The sequence below is a fragment of the Lasioglossum baleicum genome, chromosome 7 (genome assembly GCF_051020765.1).
Source record: "Lasioglossum baleicum chromosome 7, iyLasBale1, whole genome shotgun sequence".
NCBI lineage: Eukaryota > Metazoa > Arthropoda > Insecta > Hymenoptera > Halictidae > Lasioglossum > Lasioglossum baleicum.
In genome coordinates, this window is record NC_134935.1 from 4394605 (window position 1) to 4415822 (window position 21218).

The following is a 21218-nucleotide window of genomic DNA, read 5'->3' on the forward strand; positions in this document are numbered from 1 at the left end:
GCCGTGCCACTTTTGTCTCCACATCATGTTTAGCCTGGAACAGCACCAGCTCCTACATCATCTTTAGCATGGAACAGAACCTACACCATCTTTAGCAGGAAACAGAACCACCGACGAGATACTGTTAAGTCTGTGCTGGCAGTCTTTAATAGTATCTCGTCGGTGTCTAATAGTGTCTATGCCACAGATTTAATTACAGTAAAGTGGATTCTGTTTCCTGCTAAAGATGATGTAGGTTCTGTTCCATGGTAAAGATGATGTAGGAGCTGTTCCAGGCTAAACATAATGTGGAGACGAAAGCGGCACGGCCAAACCCTAGGCATGAGCACTCTCATTTCCTCTCTGGACGAGTTTATGCCAAAATCTTCGTGCCACAAATAAATAAGCAAGTCAATTTCTGTTCTGAATCGTTGTTTTTCGTGCTGGACAGTACACGGAAAGAATGGACAGGATATTTTAGGAACGATCGAAAAAACTACAATCGTAATAATAATGCATACTGCGCGTACTATAATTCTGTACATTTATTTTGGGTTTTGTTCGTCGTGTAAGCCACAATTTCAAAATCATAATTCTAATAATAATAATAATAATGAATTCATTAACAATATAAATTGATGATATGATCATACCCAAATGACAATTGGCAGTTTCCTATCTAATATGATACAGCGTTTCAATAATTTATAGAAATCATTAACAAGGTCCTTAACAATTTCAGCCCAGCGCCAGGAACTCTCAACACAATTGGAAAAGGAGCATGACCTGCTAAATCGATAACACCCTCTCTTATTTCTCGCCTAATTCTCCCGCTCCTTGTACAGTCGCAGTTCAACAAGACGCAAGATACAAGGAAAAATCGTTCGAATGATCGTCCCGAATCCCGTTCTTCTTGGTTCTACCATAGCGGTATCCTATGATACAAAGTTCCTCGATGTACAATCCGTCGTTTTTTTGCCATCCACGGAACCGCAACGAAATAATCCTGATTTTCATTGAACGCAACCGTGTTCACCCCGTTCAAGCTGTCCGACCGAGATTTCCTTCGTTTGATCTTTTCGGGAGTTTGGGGAAGACTACCGGTTGCGAGCAGAGAATTCATGCAATGGAAACATGTGATTCACATTGACGCAGAAAATCGGAGAAGAAATTGGTTGAAACGATCCTGACAGGTCGGAGAATCGACGAATACGACGAATGGGAAGACTAAAAATTATAAAATTAATCGAACAATCGCTTGTTTCGCTTGTCTCGTAGACATCGTTTTTTTTTCCTTTTCTGTAAGCTCACACGCATTACTTTCTAGTATCCTCTCGTTTGTTTGTTTTTTTTTTGGATACGTATATATACACATGTGTATATATATATGTATTGTTATATACATATATAAGTATGCTAGCATATACAACAATGAAACAAACACCAATGCATACGCGCTCTTGCACACACTTAAAAAATATCATTCTGCTGCAGTAGTAGAAGGGAAACGATTTCTTGTAATGCATTGACACGATATACTAGCTTTAAAAAGTAGGCAAAAACGTATTTAACAGATATATTGTACATTATGTGAAGAGGGGGCGAACGAAGCGCCGTTATTTTTCTAACAGAAGACAGGGTCGAATTTATATGAGGTCATAATTGAGAACATATTCGAGTGAATCTAACGTTTCGCGTCGTTTACGATAATTATTAGTAAAGGCTGACTCGTAGATCGATTTTCTGTATATACATATAATAGCTTAACGTAGAACAGACCGACTCTCCCTATCCGAAGAGCCGCCCCTTTTTTCTTTGCGAAAATGGAACTCTACTATCTCGAATAATACTTGAGGTAAGTACACCATATGTGTTGTGAACTTACAAAATTAGCACAATTGCAAAGCCGACGCGCGACGGTCCATTTGTCACAAAGTTACATCAGTAGGAATCACCGCGAAGAATGAGTATATCGTTTGTTCTTTTTTAGACAGACAGAAATTTCATAGGAAGAAAAACGACGACTTTCCCTGCCGACGAGGAATGGTCGTCCCGCACCGTTTTCATGTATACTTCACACTTCGGGTTATACATTTGGCGTCTACGTTACTCTCGTCGATCCTAATCTCGACGCACAACCGTAGGCAAAAGTCTCTCCAACCGAACCGAGAAGCCGAATTGTAGTAACGTGAGTATTCTCGAAAATATACTTGTAATTTTAATATCGAATAGACATATACCGATGTCAACGACCGACACCTGCTACATTCCCACGATTAATTGGGAAAAGGAAATTGACTTTCGAGTCTGAAGTGTGTGGCCCGTAACCGACCCCGCGACCTTGACTCACAAACTTATACATAAAGGTGGTCGAGGCGCCGTTTTGTTCGATGAGGAAATGCGAATTCCGAACCGCTTCATCGATTACATTTCTTGCAGGTTTTGGCGCGGCATCACGAGGAGTACATCCTATTGATTTCGTGCTGGTATCGTTCTTGCACCGATTTCCTCTTCAACTTGAACGCGGCCGTGACCAATCCCATGTCCGGAGTCCATTGCTCTGTGCACAATTTCACCGCGCCGGGCATCTCGAATCTTTGGAGGTTACCTGAAGAACGCAAACAACGAAGAATTAGTTTTGCCAGTTCTGAATAAATATAATACAGTCGCTCACGTTTAGTAACAGAATAAGGATTTTGATACAAGTTCTAGATAATTACTGAACTTGTGACTGTAAATAAAAGATCTAGATAGTCACATTTCTTAGCTTGTTCCACGAGCTCCTGCAATACCGCTTTCTCAATCTGAGGATTGTTACAGAGTTCCTCCATGGTTTTCCCAGTGATACCCATATTAGTGGCGATCTCCTCCAGATAGTAATGATTAGGGACCACCAATGCCACTGTGTACGCTTTATGCCCGTCTCCGTATACACAAATGTTTTCCACGACGGGACATGTTTTCAATTCTGCCTCAACTTTGCCCAGAGACACGTATTCACCGTGTTGCAACTTTACCAGATCCTTCTTTCGGTCTAGAATTAATATCGACAAATTAATAGAAGATTGTAGTAGCAATATTATTTTCTCTTCCTGATAAAAATATTAATATCGTTGCAAACGCACCAATAATTTTGATAGACCCATCTTCGTGGCATTCTCCAATATCGCCTGTTCTGAACCATTGCCGCCCGTCTATCTCGAAGAAGTCCTCCTTCGTTTTTTCCGGCAATTTGTAGTAACCAGCAGAAACGTTCTCCCCTCCAATAACGATTTCTCCCCGGGCGTGAGGAGTGTCTGTAACCTTGTAACCAGCCTCTTCCCAGTCTTCCAAACGAATGTCGCAGATTGTGGTTGGTGCTCCTACTCTTCCTGTACTCCTATCGTAGACTGAAATAGAATATTCTTCCTGAATAGTTTGCGACAAAGTTTCCGCAGACGTAAACGTGGTTATTTGCGGTTACGTCATTAATTCATACTTATAAAGTGACATACCATCCATAACAGTGGCGCACGAGGTTGTTTCTGTGAGACCGTAACCCTGGGTCACAGTAACGCACAGGCAATTTTTCACCTGGGTATGCGTGTCAGGAGACAAAGGTGCTCCTCCGCAGAGTATTAGCCTAACTCGTCCACCAAGAACCTGCCTAGCAGCTCCGAAGATGTATTTGTCGAAGAATGGTGTATCGTATCCTCGTCTTGCCCATTTCAGTTTATACTGATAAGCAAAATTGAAGATCGCTTGTCTGAATGGACCCGATTTTTTCACTTTCTCGTTGATGCCTTTAGAAATACGGTCGAGGATAAGCTAAAAATTGACAGAAGCATGTAACACAGTTGTTCAACCGACGTCGTAGACCGAAGTTATAAACCTACCGGTACAGCAGTCAGGCAAGTTGGATGCAAAACCGAAGCATCCCCCTTAGATCCCCTCTGTATTTTGCTGCTCGAATCGATCATAGTAAGCGGTGAGCTATAGCCAATTGGTACACCGGTAAGAAGACACACGCTCTCAGCAAGTAATTCAAAGACATGAGCCAGGGGCAAGAATCCCAAGAAAACATCATCTGGCCTAATTTCAACAGCATCACAGAAAGCCTTCAACGTGGAGATGATGTTTTCATGAGACAGAAGTACTCCTTTCGGCACTCCAGTCGAACCAGATGTGTACATGATAATCGCGGTGTCACTCGATTTCGGTGGAGACATCGGTGAATTTGAATTGTTACCCTTCTCGATTACATTGGAGAATGGTATTAGCTGGACACCCTCCTGCAAAACGAAATCGGTGAACAGTTAATCAAATTTTAAGTTACGTTTCAAGTTTAAATTTTAAATAAAGCAATAATCATAATCAAATTTTCTGAACTGAATACTTTTGCATATACTTTGCATGCGACGGGTTAACACTAGTGCAATTACTATGCCATTAATATTCATGGGGCATTTTAGTTCTTTGATATTCATCGATTCTCTCGTTAAGTCATTGACAAACCACCATGACAGCCAGTGAAACGAACTGAATATCTTGACACCTCGACACCAATAACTCACTTTATAACCAGTGATGTCCGTCAGCTTCAGTTGATCGCCCATAAAAACGATCGTCTTAACTAGAGGTACTCTTTCAAGGAGTCGTTTAAACTTTGGCAACAAATCGTGACTAGTTATCACCGTATCCACTTCCGTCTCATTGATACCATGCACTATCGCGTCGTCGCCTAATGTTGCATAGATTGTGACCACGGTCAAGTTCTGCTTAAAACAACCATAAGCTGCGATCATCCATTCGACCCTGGTCTCGGCAAACAGCACTATGTTTTTGCGAGCAGTGAGACCCAGATCTTTTAACCCACGACTAAAGGAGTTGGTGAACCGGTCCACTTCCGTATAGGTCTTCCATTGATACTCTCCCATTTTATACTGAAATCGAAAAATGAAAATCATTAAACATTCAAACATTCGAACTAATCCGAACCAAAACTTATCAGGCAGGTACCAAATAACTGGTACATCATTGAATGGTAGCCAATGCATATGGCATATTGAGAAACCTTTTTGGAACAAAACCTACCAGTGAACCCTCTTAAAGAATAAGATGTTCATCGGTCTACCTTTTTAAATATTCTGCCATTAGGCTGAACCTCGTCCTCCTCGGCAAGAATTTGTCTGGTTCCAAGGCACTTTTTCTCGCTGTGCAACTTTGCGACCCAGGACAACATCTTCTCGAGCGTGTCGATCTTCTCACGCACGAGGGCGATGTGCATCCGCTTCGGAGGGTCAACGCTCCTGTAGGTGATACTGTGCTCAGTACCCGTAACAGCCCGAGCCTTGATCCTCCTCGAGGCCTTCCTCTTCTCCCAGGGCCGTTGCAGTATGAGGTAGACTGGAAACGTCAGCAGGTCGTACACGTAGGAAAGCGCCTTGATCGCGTAGATCGCGCTGGCAATCCAGAAGCTTTCCATTTCCCTGGAAAAACAAGACGGAGCAGGGGTTAAACAAAATCTTGGTTCTCTAATCCAGGCAACATCCTTGGCTGTCTTGCATACGTCGCCGTTAACGACCACCTCGACCCTGAAAGTAAACCGTGTCCGAATAAGATCTCGAATGAATTACATATACGTATCGGCATTTGAAGAGTTAGCATTAGCGTCGCGTAGAAAGTGAAATATAATCCAATTTGGTACCATAAACGTATCACAAAACTATCATTAGAAAGAAGGGAGTTTTGTTACGTAGTTATTCGCATTAGTACAATATAATAGCATAGTACTAGTACAGTCGGTAGCAAAGAAGAATCCAGAAGACTTGTTATTTACGTTTCGAACGTAAACGCTCTACAATGCTGTAATTAGTGTTGCAACTTCGCGAATCGTCGGGCAAATGTTCCTAGTTTCAAATAAACAACGATAGCAGCACCGTGCTACTGCGACAAACGGAATCACAGGGTTAAAGTACATCGCAAGTCGCGTTCATTAACATTTATTTAACCCTCAACTGGCACGGATCAGGATGACCCACATAGTCGTCGCGATGCACCCAGACTGATCAGTTGCAGCATCAGTTGCATGAAAACTTTCCGTACTCCATCATTTCAATTCCGACTTGAAAATTTCCAATAAACAGCTTCTTCTACTATCCTGTCGTGTAATATACTACTGGACTTGCAGATCTTTATGCAAATGTGAAAATTGTTTGCCAAATAGAAATATCTAATTTTGCCAGCTTTCCTTCGAGATCCTCGAAACTGATTCGGCTATCGAAGCATGCATAGTGGGAAAATAATGCGTGTCGGCGGGCCCGATCTGCGATCACGCTATTTCGTGATTGTCAGATTTGATAGAGTCAACACTGACTGGCTGCCTGTGGCACGCGTTTTGATAGTCAATGTGACAGCTGAATGGGACGCATGCGAGCGTGGCACCAAGCGTAAAGACGTGCAAAGAAAACCAGTGACAACAAAAGGGAAAGAAGAAAGAGTCTTCAACAGATCCCGTATTCACGGTGTTTAGTCACGCGTACTTGAAAATACAATCAAATATTGCTCTATTATGAACCTCGTTCAAAATTTTTTAGAAGTTGAAGTTTGTACAGTACAATACAATAAAAAAATCGATTTTATGATCCGTCTACACGAGACTACACCCTTGAATCGTGGCTTCTGCCGGTCTCTTTATTATAATAAGGAGCAAAGTAATTTACAGGAAATAGTCATTTGTACAATATTTTACAGCAGGGGTAAGTGCGCGCCGTGAGTCAGCATTCCGCAGACTGCTCCACGGTCCAGAAAATGTTCATTTGCCGAGTTAAGTATCACTTGCGCGCATAAAGAAATGTGTATTCCTTAACAGGGCAATTGCACGAGACAGCCGAACGCCATTTTTCATTGAAACCGTGGCTCGGTCTGGTTACGGTCGGACCCTGTATTTACGGGCGGTTCTGGAATTTCTCGACTCCGGGAAAACCTGGAAAACAGTTCTCCGGAAACGTATCTTAAAACCGGAGGAAAAAAATGAATCTGCTTCCCGAGTCCCACCGAATCATGTAATAAGAAGTTATGAATCCCACGCTTCACGTTCCCGTCATTTTTACGCTACGCTACCCGCAGTGGTTACATTATCCCTGGTTCTCTCCGACATGCACCGGGTGTCCGAGAAGAACTGAACGAACCTTGGACAATGTTCTCTTCAAACTTAATGGGTTACGAAGTCATTTCAACGAAAAAATGATTACATTAGTTCTGTTCACAAAAATCCATTTCTTGCAAAATCCTGAGGTCGTAGACAAATTTTGAGACCAGATTTGAAATCAGCGTGAAGAAATCTACGGGAAATGATGTATCGTATGTTTAAAAAATATTTCTTCCGCGCGTGGTATTGGAAAAACCACAATTTTCATGAACTTGTGCAAGTTTAACGAATTTTCTCAAGGTTAAAAAACGTTCGTACCACAATCCCCATAATTATTTCATAATCTGCAAAGTTTCAGCTTTCATTTAAAGAAAATTTCATCGCTCTATCTCATTTCTATCGAAAGTTCTTTGATTTTTACACAGAATTCATCGGTTTTACCCACTGCGCGGCGTACCCCTGCTTCCTGATGAAACAAAGGCTACTGTGGCAGATATGGCCTTGGGTATGCCGGTATCTTTCGCGGCAGCCGCTGTATCGGATGCGAAGTGCAGGAAGCCATTGTTCGCAGAAATAATTGAAAACGACGAGGCTCGGCCCTAGCGTAGACAGAGACATTGCCCTTCGTTTGCAACCACAGATAGGAGGCCATGTGCGTGACACAAGTTGCTCGTTACGCTGCCTTTAACCGCGTACGTACGTTGTGTCTACCATGAACCTAACACGTTCAAAGTCCGCCGAGATATTCGAACCTCGTGTTAGTCGGTTGCAATAGCATCATCCTTTGCTCGCGTCCCTCGGCGATCCTACACTGTGTCCACTCTTGACGGGTATTCTGGTTTTGAGACTTCAAGTATGCAAGTACCTACAGTTTCTACAGACTCTTTGACCGATAGCGAAATGCTTTTTCTTTTAATATCAGTTGTTTTTGTTTTAACATCAGTAAAGCTAATTGATTTTCAGAGTGAAATAAAAAGTCGAATCGAGGTTTTGAAGAATTAGTTTCCAACACTGAAAAATGAAAATGTTGCAAATCCAATTTCTAAGTCCAATATTTTCACTGCCTCTGAATCGAAATATATCGAATAAAGATTATAAAATACTGCTACTTTCATGTTGTACACGAGAGGATCAAAATCCACATAGGAAATTTTATCGCAGACAGAAAAAGTAGCCTGAAGAGCAATATCAACGATCAAGGTCCTCAATAAAAAAAATGCGTTTATCGGCGATCATTGCTTAATTACATGGTTCACTCGCAAAGATAAACTGTGCGGCGAGTTAGCGATTGAACTTTGTCCGTTAATCATGTAGCTACTTGTTCATCCTTCAAGATAACAACATGTCTGTTTCACAAAGTACGCGTTCTCCGTTTAATTTTAGTAGATACCACTTATACAATATGTACATCAAAATAGTAGCGCCAAAAAAACTCGAAGTCATCATTCTAAAAATACACGGGGAAGAGAGAGAGAGACACTCATTATGTATCTCATAAATATATCTGTTACGTCATCAGTACGAAAGCGGTCTTTCTTTGATCGATGCCGTGAGTTGTCTTCAGCTTCTTCGTAGACATATAAACGATTTTAACACAAAATGACCGGTTCCAGAAATTTTATTTCAGAATTATTGAAATAGAGTTGAGATAAATTTAATCTTGTTATTTTTATACTCGGTAGGTTTAGTGTTAAAGAAGCTAGAAGGACACATAACGCTAAAAAGAAGAAACATAGTGAACTACATATATGTAGAGAACGTACACGAAATATCGTGAAGAGGTGTAGCAGTCTGTGAGCTCAAAGCGTACAGGAATTGAAAAATGTACTACATAATGTAGGCGGAATGCGTTAGTGCAAAGAACGAGTCGGGATAAGGTAGGAGCAGAAAGTGTATAAATCTTAAAAATACTTTTCATTATCAGCGAGATAGCGTTAGCAGTCTCGCGGGTGAAGCATTGGAAAAATTGTGCGGCTCCGCGCATAAGAGACATGCTAGCATGCAAAGGTTCTGTGCAGCAGTGCTAAGGGGAGATTAGCGTCGTCTACAATCGTTGATGGCTACAACTCACTGTTTGTCCTCCACGATCATGGTGCCAGTATATCCGGTCACCGGTTATTTTCCTGAGATATGTACCCTCCGATACTTTAACGGAGGTGACGGCTTTGTGGCGGATTAATGACACTGCAAGAAAAACCATTGCCAACAAAATTCCGGCTGGTTAATAAGTTTTCTGGGCGCATGCTTCTCCTCGTCTGTCCGGGGCAGATATTGTTTCCCGATTTAGATTTCCCCATCAACAATCATTCGGAACCGTTCTCGACGCGAATACCAATTCCCTTTCGATTGCAGCCGCGGGCGTAATTTCACCGTGACCTTGGTACGCGGACCGCGATATCGATTTCGAAATATTCGAGTCAAATGTCGTACAACCGTCTGCTTGGCTATCCTGTAAAACTGTAAATTATTGCCGTTGATCAACTAAACACCGGACTATGTGTGCATTTACATTTGCGATGATTCAATCATGTTCGTTCGCTTAGCGAAACTGATTAGTTCGAATATTCGTCCGAATATTTCTTGAAATTCTTTTTGCCCTGACAAGAGGCGAGGGTTTCAATCGTTTTACGGAAATTCAAAATACATCGCTCAACAGATTTTATAACATTATTCAATTAATAGTTCTTGGGGACCGTCGCTAGAGGGCTTCCCCGATAGCGTTTCTCGTTGGTAAAAGTAAAAGTTCAACCGTCGATATGTTCCTACGAACCCTTTCACCTGTGCAAACGTAATCACGGAACGAAACCCGCTAGATATCGCCACCGGCAGCTTGGAAAGGACTATTCTATGCAACATCCCTCTGCACCAAACATCCCTTAGATGATCTCTCCAGAATCCTTTCAAAGTCAAATCGATTAATCCCACCATTTCGAAAACACTAACAACTCGAATCTGGAAACAATCCACTGTACAGAGACACCACTATCCAACGCCGCGGCGCACTCTGCAAATATTAATCCACACGAAGAAAGGATACAACTAATCAATTAGATCAATCCCATAATTTTACGAAATTCTAAAAATTCAAATTTGAAACTCAAAACAATTTATTATGTGGAGAGTTACCGACACCTTCGACAGTAACACCTGCAACAGTAACAGGAAGAATACTTTGACGACTCAATTATTACGCAAGTAGACAAAGTGAGTAATGAATAAACATGTTAGTCGAGCCGTATTCGATATCAGACGTACCTGACGCCATATTGGTATCATTGGGATCGCAACTTCGCAATATGATCACAATCACTCTTCCCATTCCTTAGCTTAATGCCTGTACGATTCTCAAAATCCAGAACGGAGTATGCATTCGGAAAGAGTCAAGTCAGCAATAAATAAACATGCTAGTCTAGTCGTTTGCCTATAATTGTAATCGTTGCACCGAAAATTAAAGTCTCGTAATAAAAAATAATGCACGAGGAGTTCAGCGCCGCAGAGGCTCGAACTCGAACACACCGCGCGGGCGTTTTAGGACGCAAGTTTTGCGGACCAACGTGCTGCATTTGCATTTCGAATATTATATGTATGTATATAGGTCACGGAAGACTGTTAAGACGATACTCGACGCGGCGCGCAGTCTTCCAGAGACCATTGACTGCACGGAGTGGTACGGTCAAGTGCACTTTACCCTCGACGTGCAGCCACGCGTCTATTTATCGCAGGACGAACGTGTCTTGCTGAAACACTGCACCAAACTTTAAATACGAGGTGCGGTCTACAAGAAAAACCCGTACGTTTCTTTGTTAGATCGGTTAGGCGGTGTTAGATCATGCGGACATAACCGGATAAGATGGTGAACCAAGAATGCACTTGGATCAAGCTAAACGGCCTATGGATTCGAAAGGGCATCGAGAAGAAACATGTTGTGCAAAATATTAAACCTATATCTTGATATTTATTGATATTTGGATCAGTTTAATATATTTCTGGCCCATTTCCCTTGTTCAGTCATATCCGAAAAATGATTGAATTTGTGAGGAATTCTTGTTTCATAATTCGTATCTTGACCCTGCGAACCGGCCCTGTGCGCGTATTTATGTTTACTCGTACAATTAAATATGAACCACTGAAAAATAAAATATAACGCGACCTTTAAGCCACGAGCGGCGAGCAGCAGCACGTTATGAAAATTGAAAAATGAATATTAAATTGGCCGTGTCGCCTACCTCTGGAAAATTGCATCAGACGCAAACCGCGCATTACATAATACAGGTTGGAAACGAAATGGCCAATTGGACTGCTGGACCCGGATCTTTCAATTGAGCTGTTTAGGCAGATTCCTTCCTACCACATCCTCTCCATTCGAAAATGTTCACCGCGATTGAAATGTGTAACACACGAAATCATCGCTGAAATGCGACAAAATAAATCAGCAAGCCAAACTGGTTTGCTATTGCGGCTGTGGTGTGCATGCCTTTTTGTATGTTAATGTCAAGACTAGTTTAGCCTTGAACATGAAAGATTGTTTCCGTGGGTAACTTGCTTAATCACATCGTGTGTAAGCGCAATTACCGATTAGAAGCGTTATTTACATTTTCACTTTTGATTCAGCCTACTTAACACTGGCATTTACTGTTGCTACTACATATTTCTCATTCATGAATAATTTCAATAGGTGATAGACGAAAGCATTTGTCAGCGGCTAACAAAGGTGTTGAATATTCAAAATTTTCTTCTCTTATTCGAATAAATTTTAATTCGTAATGTTGTCATCATGAAATTCTAATGAAATATAAAACCATTAAGACCTAATTATGAACAACGATCGATTTCTAGAATGAAAGTTGGGCCACACTGGATTGTTACGGTTTTCATATGATGTTTGTTCCAGTGTTAAAGTAATCAATCAAGAGGTTCGAGTGACGTAACTTATTTAGAATGATCAAGTCCAACGGTAGTCGGCGATCGAATAGAATAAAGTCCATCCTGGAGCAATTATGCGGTTATCCAGTCGCCGAGATAAATTCAGTTTCCGCTAATTCGTGCGAGCAGATTAGACGGAGACGGAAAGAAGCGGCGCGTGCAAAGTTTACTCCGAAATTAGATCGATGTTTCACGCTCGTGGAAAAAGAATGCCGCGGTATTGAGACGAGACCGGCAGACCGATAGCGTAAGCGCAAAAGAAACGACTTGGAAGCTGAGAGGGCCACTCGCGAAACCCTGTCCTCTTTGAAAATAGACAACGGGGTCACCGAGAGCGTCGCACCTACTAGGACACGACCATACAGGGTATTCAATACACTCAGATTTTTAAGTTAAAAATCCTGTTTGTAAAAAATCGCGAACCTCGAAAGTGTGTACCAGAAAAAAAAGCATTTGAACAACATTGCATAGTCTGAGGCAAAAAAATGTCATTTTTCTGTTTTTAGAAGTTCCAAGGATTCCTCGAACCTTCGGTCATCTTTGTGGACCCTGGCATTAGCGTTCGTAAAAAAATGTTTGTGTCTGACGACATATCGAAAAGAAAGAAATTCGGAGATGACTTCCAACTTTAAAGCGGAAACCACGTATCTGTGAGATTCAATGCGCCTATCTTATCGTTCATCGCACAGTATGTAGCTGGTATTTATCCTGGCGTTGTCTATCGATGATATTGTGCTCTTGACGTCCAAACGTTTCAGATAAAAATGTGACAAAATCGTGCTTGCGAAAGGTCAAAATCCCAATGTCAATATCAGCATACTTCACGCAAATCCAAAAGCAGACCTAATTTATCCCCGTTGCTAAAAACACGTTGCATTGAGACGTTCACCGAGTGCTATTGCTGTTCTAAGCTCTAATCACAGTGTTTCTTTTCATTATGTAATCTGAAACAATTCATTGTAAATATCTTCACACGCCCGTAGCTAATTGAACCAATCATCAGGTTCTAATTCGTTTAACGTCAATGAACACTGTTTTGACCACTGCTTTCTGAGTTACTGTGTCTATATCAGCCATGTTCTTTTGACAAGAAAATCTAAAGCGTAAGCCGGTTCAACTTTGTTCCATCTTACATTATTTATTTATGATAGGATGGATGACAAGATGGATCGTGTGTGGCGGCCTTAAGGAAACAGTGTAAAAAAATCTGGATCGTCCCGAGCGTCTGACCGTCGCGTCGGAAGATGTTTAAGGTCTCTGCTTTCCTAGTTTCCACGATGTTGACCGGCTTCTAAGCCGTTTACGTCAAGGCTATGGCCTGACCATTAAAGTACGCTGCGGTATCGGGTCACAACCCTATTTGCTGCTTCAAGGCAGAAAATATTGACCGCTGAAGGTCAGTGTGGCAGTCGTCCTCCTACCGAGAGATACAATACATCTTTGCTACCCACATGCATGCTGCGCTTTTGATTCAGGTTTCTGCATAACGAGCTCGCGAAACAGATTCGGTAATGTCCGTTCCTTTCATAAGTTCAATGTTAAAGATTATCGGCCTTGATCCGCAATCGTTTACGTAAGTCCGTCTAACACGAGATGATTACACCTCAAGTTGATAAGTGGGCTTAGAAGCTAGGGGGCAACGAGCAACCACCAAGAAATCTCTGAATCGTGGCGCACAGTCCGTTGCTTTCGCTTCCGAGTTACTTTCGCTTTCCGTTACTTTCCGTTACTGAGTAAAGGTGAGCTCATCACGGATACCGGTATCTACGGTTCGTAGAACAAATTAGTCATCTTACTTTCTTTATAAGCCTGATTCACCCGAGATCGAACTCATCAGGCGGAAATATTTAACCACGAAATTACTAACGGAACTGATCAGCTGCAAAGATGAGTTCATTGTACAACCGAACACTGTTACAGAACATTTTCGATCCAGACTGTACCACACACGTTCATGTATTTGTACTAGTATGTGGGTCATTTTATTTGAACCTGAACTGATAAGACACTTGAAGAGATAACGAACGAAGCGCGTGTGATTAACCTGGAAGTCTTTTTTTCGAGCTAACGATGTCCAGAATAATTTAAAGAAAAACATCAAGGTAACCGTCAATTTACCGGAACACTATTGACTCACCCTGTCCAAGTGATTTCTCAATTTCGAATTGGTTTCCACGTTATCCACGATTGATAAGAAGCTTCTTTTGAATAATTCCCGGTAAGCGCCATCGGCTAAGCCCCGCACTATAACAACGTCTCCCGATTGTATGCTCTATTATAGATGGGGTGCAGCGATTAGAAAGGGTATAGCCAGGTGTCGGAGGTAACTAGACGCGAAGACAGCGGTGTTCTTGAAAATCAAGTGACCGTTCAAGGTCTCAGACTAGTTATCCACAGCATGTACAACGGTGTACTAACTAGTCTGTCGCTTTAAGCTTTCAACATGATTTACCGAACCGATAATCACACGGACACCGTGACCAAGCGAACTGTTACACAGAGCGGGCCGTGCAAATGAGATGCATTGTACCACCTCCAGTCTTATCGGAGTTTCGATTCTAAAACCTGCTCTTGTATATTTTCCGAACGCAATTTCATATTGTTTTTACACAGCTCGATACTTGAAAACATTTCACAAGAATTTTCGCATATTGCTAATTAGGGAAAATGGGCCTTAAACTAATTTTTTTCATTTCACCACATACCTGCCGTTCCGGTCGTGATATGGAGGTAAAATTTTACACAACATTTTTTTTCTCGATGCCCTTTCGAATGGTTTAATTTGGTCGAGGGGTATTTATGACCATCCCAACCCAGACCTTTCGATTATGCATCGAAGTCGCGGGGCCAGATATTCGCGAGCGATGATGGTACATATGTATATGTGCAAAAAGCGGTGGAGCGCGTCAATGGCTCCGCGAAGCCCGGAGATAACGAGTTTTACGACATTGAACATCGGACCCTGCGTAACTCGTGTTACGCTTAAGTTGTGCCAAGGTGAACGCGGGCTGTGCTCCGAGCGTGCAGAACGCTCAGCCTGCGTCAGGAGCCGTCGAGTTGCGTTTTGTTTACACTGGACTATCGAAATCAATCGAGATGGGACGATATAACTTGGATCGACGCCTGCTGGTCGTGTTAAATTGTCACGTAAATACATGGTTCGTAGCGTGCACGGTGCGGCAGCGAAAGTACACATCGAACGCGATAAGCGCCGCTCGAACCCTCCGGAACGAGATAATTTCGTGATTTCGGGTGCTCCGGTTTTCAAATTTCTCATGCTTCGACCACTTGACCCGAAAACGACGATCGACAGTGCCCCACCGTTGAATAAAACAAGATCGAAACTTACGGTACACCCCTGTCGAAAAGTAGACCTTTTCACATTTAGCTAACAAAATTTATCAGAAATACTTCAGAATAAATACTTTACTATCAATCCAAGATAAAACAGACTATTTTATCAAAACTAGGTTAGTAACTTTAGAAAATAATCTTGAATAAGAGATACATCGATGAATTACTGAAGCAAGTCGTGCATTTCTTGCTGAATGTTTTAAATGTTTAACAAATCCGATAGTTCACTGGAAATCGATCTGAAGGATGCACGTAGAAGTTCGTGTTGTAAGTTATTTATGGCGTGACGCTCCGGTTTGAACTCGCGAAGTAACAATGCAGTTTTGCAAAGACTAAACTTCATTCTTAAAGGAAAACAATTGAAGAACAACAAACTTATCGTCGTATCACCTGCCGCCCGATTATTTTCTAATTTTATTGACATGACCTTGAGGCACCCCTTGCTATAAATTCCATATTATTATGCACAAATTAGTTTCACACGCGTACGTCACATGAAAAAGATGCAAATGTGTATACATAAATAAATATCACACCTGCACGACAGTAGCCTATAACTGTTGGGTCAAAGAGACACGTGGGTGTGACAGCCGACAAGTTGTTTGCAATGACATCAACTAGCCTCTAACGAGATTCTACAGGCGTGTTAGGTTGTTTGCCGATGATTGCAACCGAAAGACCACCACTTCGAAGAGAGCATCGATCCATCGTGAGTAAAATTTCATGCTACGTTCTCATTATGTATGAACTAATAAATTAGAGAAGCCAGCAATCGACTATGGAGGATAGTTCGATCGTACCTATTCTTTTCATCCATTTCGAATGCATCACTATTCACCTGATAAAAATAATATTCAAACTCGAAATAGTTCGATCGTTTGGAACTAGTTGAACCGTGTGAACTCTGCACTGACATTCAAATCCAGATTATTCGGGCCACTACATCTGAATTAACTTCTATTTTTAGTAAGATAGCTATACATATACATGATATCATAATTATATATCTGAATTTGAAATTACTATGAAAGGAAACACCCGCTCGCCTTTATGTAACAACGAATATGCCCACGCGCACCACTGCTACGTACGTATATGTATAATAATAAACTCTGCGGAAGGAAATAGTTAATTATATGTACGACATTATGAGTTTAAGGGATATTCCCGTTAGAGGATCAACGGACAACTCCGAGGCTGCTTTAACTAAAACTTTCCACTTAACACATTACCGGCCGGTGATTATCGCATAATTTTGAAAAATCTATGGTACATACATGGCTAAACACTTTTTAATCGAACCTTCAATAGCAACAGCAATTTTCGTTGTGAACTAACAAGTCCTCCTCAATAACGTCATCTAACAGTTTCATTTAATTGTAAGATTGCAATGTACAAAAAAATTTCTATGCTTTCTCTTGGTACAGCACAACTGTTTCAAAGCCTATTAATATGCTTCCGGTAGGTAAAGTGTTATCTATTACGCAAAATTTCATATTACAACGAACGAAATTGGAATCTTTCTTTATACCGTACGTTGAGCAGTTCTTGCCCCCAAAAGAAAGAATAACGGTGGCATTAAAGACTCAATTCATGCAGGCCCACGTATATCCCGCTAAAACGCCCAGCAGACAATTAACCCTTTGCACTCGGAGCTATTTTAACTGGAAAATGGAAAATTTCTTCCGACCAGGAATAATTCCACTTTATGTATATGTATGATTTTTTTCATTTTATGGATATGCAATTGATATAATCTATCTATACATATACATATATAAAATAGAAAAGTATGTATGTATGTATGTATGTATGTATGTATGATCCCATCGATCTGATTCGGTGGGATCTGTCGCACGTGTTGTCCATCTGTCGGGGTTCAAGTTGTCAGAGTGCGGTGGTTGTAAATAATCGGCCGGTTCGGAACTGATCCGTACGCGTTTTTTGTCTGCTATAACAACCTTTTCAGGTACATACATATACGTACATATATGTATGCACTGACAGTGGTCGGGCGCAACCCGCCCGGAGGGCCTAGTATACCTCATACAATACTTAAATGTTTAGTGATCATGATTAGTGTTCCTGATCTCTCAACATTTTTCATTTCTCGAGAAATGAGAAATAAGACTATATTTTTCTCGAGAATTCTCTAGAATTTTTAATAAAATAAAAAAATATTGAAAAACTTATATGATATTTGGAATATATTTAACGAAAGCACAAAATACATTAACTCAATGTTTATTCCTGTCCAATATGTACATTAGGGTGGACCTAAGCTATACAGTCAGCGGCAATAATAAGTGGACACCCTTAAAAATCGCATAACTTTTTAGAAATTGGTCCAAAGGACTTGAATTTTTTTAAGATGTTAGACCGGCTAGTTCGCTAGAGAATAAGTAAACGAAAATTGTTCACTATTGCAATGGGTAGGAGAGAATTATACAAAATTTTAAAAAATAATGTTTTGTCAATTATATTATATGCATACTGAAAATTTCATCGAAATCGGTCAACATTGTAATGAGCTACATACGTTTAAAGATGAGAGCTTAAGGGTGAAAGTCGCAGATTTCTTTCAGGGCATTTCGCCCTTACGTGATCATCTTTAAACGTTTGTAGCTCATTGCAATGTTGACCGATTTCGATGAAAGTTTCAGTATGCATATAAGTTACCAAAATCTATAAAACGCATTCTTTTAAATTATTGTTACAGGCCCAGATAAAAAAGTTGACAAACATCATTTTTTAAAATTTTGTATAATTCTTACCAATCGCAATCGTAATAAATTTTTGTTTACTTATTCTCTAGCGAACTATCCGGTTTAACATCTTAAAAAAACTCAAGTCCTTTGGACCAATTTCTAAAAAGTTATGCAATTTTTAAGAGTGTCCACTTATTATTGCCGCTGACTTACTTAGTTGGAGAAAATTTTTTATCGGGATAAAATGCATGCAACTATCCAGTATTTTTCCTTTAGGTGAGAAAAGAAGTGCTAAGTTTTAGATCGATTGGATAAAAAAAAAGGCACATACAGATCGAATTGAGTAACCTCCTCCTTTTTCGAAGTCGGTTAAAAAGGATGACGTGCGCACTTAAATTGAAAATTTTGAAAATTGTGATACAATTCACCTGAACTATGGAACATGGCACATTGTTGGATTTGTCTTCTTTTCTGAATAGGAATATAGAATAATTATATGACCTCTTTTAAATAAAAAAATAACGGTGACCTTGAAATTTCGAAATGATTTCCAAAAAATTTTTTTATTTTGCCATTATACATATTTACCTTATTGAACAGTGCAAATTTCTCCTCAGACATTTTTTCGTATAATCACAAGTAACAGAGATATTTAAATACCTACATTAAAATGTAGCATATTTTGACTGATGTTAGGCTATACATATGTATTTGTTCATTTCCGAAAATATGTTATAAAATAAATGAGATTCATAAGGATTTTCCTAGATTTAAATTTCTCGAGAAGGAACACTAATCATGATACAGCAGTTTTTAGTGGTGACTCTGCGAGTCACCCCTCGACTTCTAAGGGTTAACCTAGCAACACCGTCTGTGACGCAACGTCTAGTTAAAAAATGAGATCGAGACAAAACAACAGGAAGATTATACTAGGTCAGTACGTTGTTTCTTTTTCTCTATTCTTATTGTTAGACCGAATCACGTGTGATGCTCGTGGCGACCACGCAGGATGAAGAAACAATTGAAATATTTGAAATTGCACAAGATACGCGCGCATAGACAATCTAACCGCTTGCATAATCTGTTCATTCAACGATAGCGTCGCCCGCCGAACACCTACTACACACAATTCGACCGTGAATCTCATATCCAAGACCAACGACATTTTGCGGCCAAAACGCAGACAATATTATCATCTCGGAACGAACGAAGAGACTACCAACAGCTGCACCTTGCGAACAGTGTCATCCCGGATGTATAAATCGAGACCGCTACACAAAGTCACTCGGAGCGAATCACCCATAGTCACTCGTATCATCGTGAAAAATATCAGAACGTTTCGGCGGAAAATCGTTGTTTACTATAGCCTAGCTGTACGGAAGTGCACGCTACACCGCGTAAGCTGTTTACATACTGTTGGGTAATACGTTTCGAATTTTCGCTCTAGCCAAATACATACGTACAGTCGCTCTCACAATTGGTGGCACACACTTTAAATCAGAATAACTTTCTTATAAATAGACTAGATGATATATAATGAAAATTTTGGAAAAAATCCGTTTACTCCGAGTTACGAAAAACAGTAAAAATTGGTTTTCAGGGTAATAAAAGAGTGGAGTAAAAAAACTGTCTAATTCCGTGGAAAGCAACATTTACTACTTTTTATACGTGCTTCAGACCAAACGCAATTTTTCTAAAATTTTCATTGCATATAACCCAGTAAACGAATGCACCTATGTAGCTTGACAGCAAAAGCTGGTGATTGGGTAGATTTATAAAGAAGTTATTCCGATTTGGAGTGTGTGCCATCAATTATGATAGCGACTGTGTATAATCTACGAAAAATAGATGGCAAGACCAAGTTGCTTACCTTCTATGCTATCAACGTGTGTCCTAGCAGATTTTGATCTGTTCCTCCTAACGAGTTCGACGATTCCTGCCGACTAACAGTTTTCCCACCGTGAACAGTAGAGGAAATTATCACTATATGCAATCCAAGGGTCAAGAATGGTGTGAGTATGTATTGGTGCGTGTATTATCTGCTGGCCTGTACGTGTGTGCGTATGTGTACGCGCTCGCGCGTGTGTGTGTGTGTGTAAAAGAATGAGGGACGAGGAAAGGACACGAGGGACAGCCGATCACACAGCGTGACGTGCTCTCCGTAGTGGTTGACGAACGACTGAATTCGTATTGTGGGATAACACGAGAAATTACACGTGGCTTATGATATCCGAATGATCTTTGATCTTCGTTTCGAGCGAGTCCCAATTCCCCGGGACGATACGTACCCCCACGATCGCGAAAGGTAAACTGGATGGACATGTGACCGTCGTACAGCTGTTCTAGCCGTTCGCCTAAGCCGACGTATTTATCTCTCGGTTCTTTTTATCGGTATTACGTCGAGAACGGGATCAGCTTCTCTCCCCCGACAGACCTCGTTAGATTATGGGGGCCGGGTAATCATTTCAAACATGCACCGTCTCGTCGGACGATTCTCGTCGTGTTCTTACATTCGGTCGCGGTTATCGATCGCGAAGATCGAACCTCTATGGATCTTCGTTAACCAAGAAATGTTCACTGGTAACTCGCACAGCTGCTCGATTCGATAAACGAAGAAAGGACGAAACACCACGTGCTTCTGTACCGTAAATCGAAAACGATCCCACTGATTCTACACTATCGGCGATACGATTTATAACACGCACACGATCACCCGTTGTACTCAGTATTCGCGCGAACGAGACGCGAACGATAGCGTTTCCTCCTTGACCGAATCACTGGTTTTCGTACACATGTCAAACTCTTAACCTATCACAAGTCTGACTGTCGCGGGTGCTGCGTATATTTCAGGGAAACTGAACATGTAGTATCACACGCACTAACTAACGCCAGCGCAGAACACCGACCACTCTATACATGCTCGATTCAGTAGCGGCCATTTTGCTTGTTCGAAGGCTCAAAACCTGAAGGATTCGATGCAGGAACTGTAGCCAAATTCGTAATAATAACTTCAGAAAATCCATTCACTTGGCTTCTCGAGGTATCACTGAATATATCAGCACGAACAAACTGATTATATTATTGTTGTGTTAAGAGGAAATGTTGGTTGAATTTCAGCTTGGATT

At 40.9% G+C, this 21218-nt stretch overlaps 1 protein-coding gene and 1 long non-coding RNA gene across 5 annotated transcripts; both read right to left on the reverse strand.

Annotated features, from left to right (window-relative positions):
* Positions 1-509: 509 nt before the first annotated feature.
* On the reverse strand, positions 510-20745 carry Acsl (Acyl-CoA synthetase long-chain). Of its 4 annotated transcripts, none has more exons than XM_076427553.1 (9): positions 20604-20745; positions 9180-9292; positions 5093-5447; positions 4533-4901; positions 3855-4250; positions 3474-3786; positions 3105-3368; positions 2738-3013; positions 510-2587 (listed from the first exon to the last, which is right to left on the reverse strand). In XM_076427553.1, exons 2-9 carry the CDS (start codon positions 9197-9199, stop codon positions 2433-2435), a joined length of 2148 nt encoding a protein of 715 aa, XP_076283668.1. In that variant the 5' UTR covers positions 9200-9292; positions 20604-20745; the 3' UTR covers positions 510-2432. The 4 variants fall into 4 exon arrangements, with proteins under 4 accessions (XP_076283668.1, XP_076283669.1, XP_076283670.1 ...); XM_076427554.1 differs by lacking the exon at positions 20604-20745 and adding an exon at positions 19964-20287; XM_076427555.1 differs by lacking the exon at positions 9180-9292 and having other exon boundaries at positions 20604-20733.
* Positions 9263-12554, reverse strand: LOC143210574 (uncharacterized). The gene is made up of 2 exons (XR_013009289.1): positions 10364-12554; positions 9263-10255 (listed from the first exon to the last, which is right to left on the reverse strand). It is a non-coding gene; the product is annotated as an uncharacterized LOC143210574 (long non-coding RNA).
* Positions 20746-21218: the final 473 nt, after the last annotated feature.

Bases quoted from the DNA above. Each gene is read 5' to 3' on its own strand.
- Acsl (XM_076427553.1), bottom strand. From the start codon at position 9,199: ATGATCGTGGAGGACAAACA. The intron at 3,787-3,854 runs GTAGGTTTATAA...GTCAATTTTTAG, and splicing joins CTTGCCTGACTGCTGTACCG to CTTATCCTCGACCGTATTTC. The intron at 2,588-2,737 runs GTGACTATCTAG...TGCGTTCTTCAG, and splicing joins CGTGGAACAAGCTAAGAAAT to GTAACCTCCAAAGATTCGAG.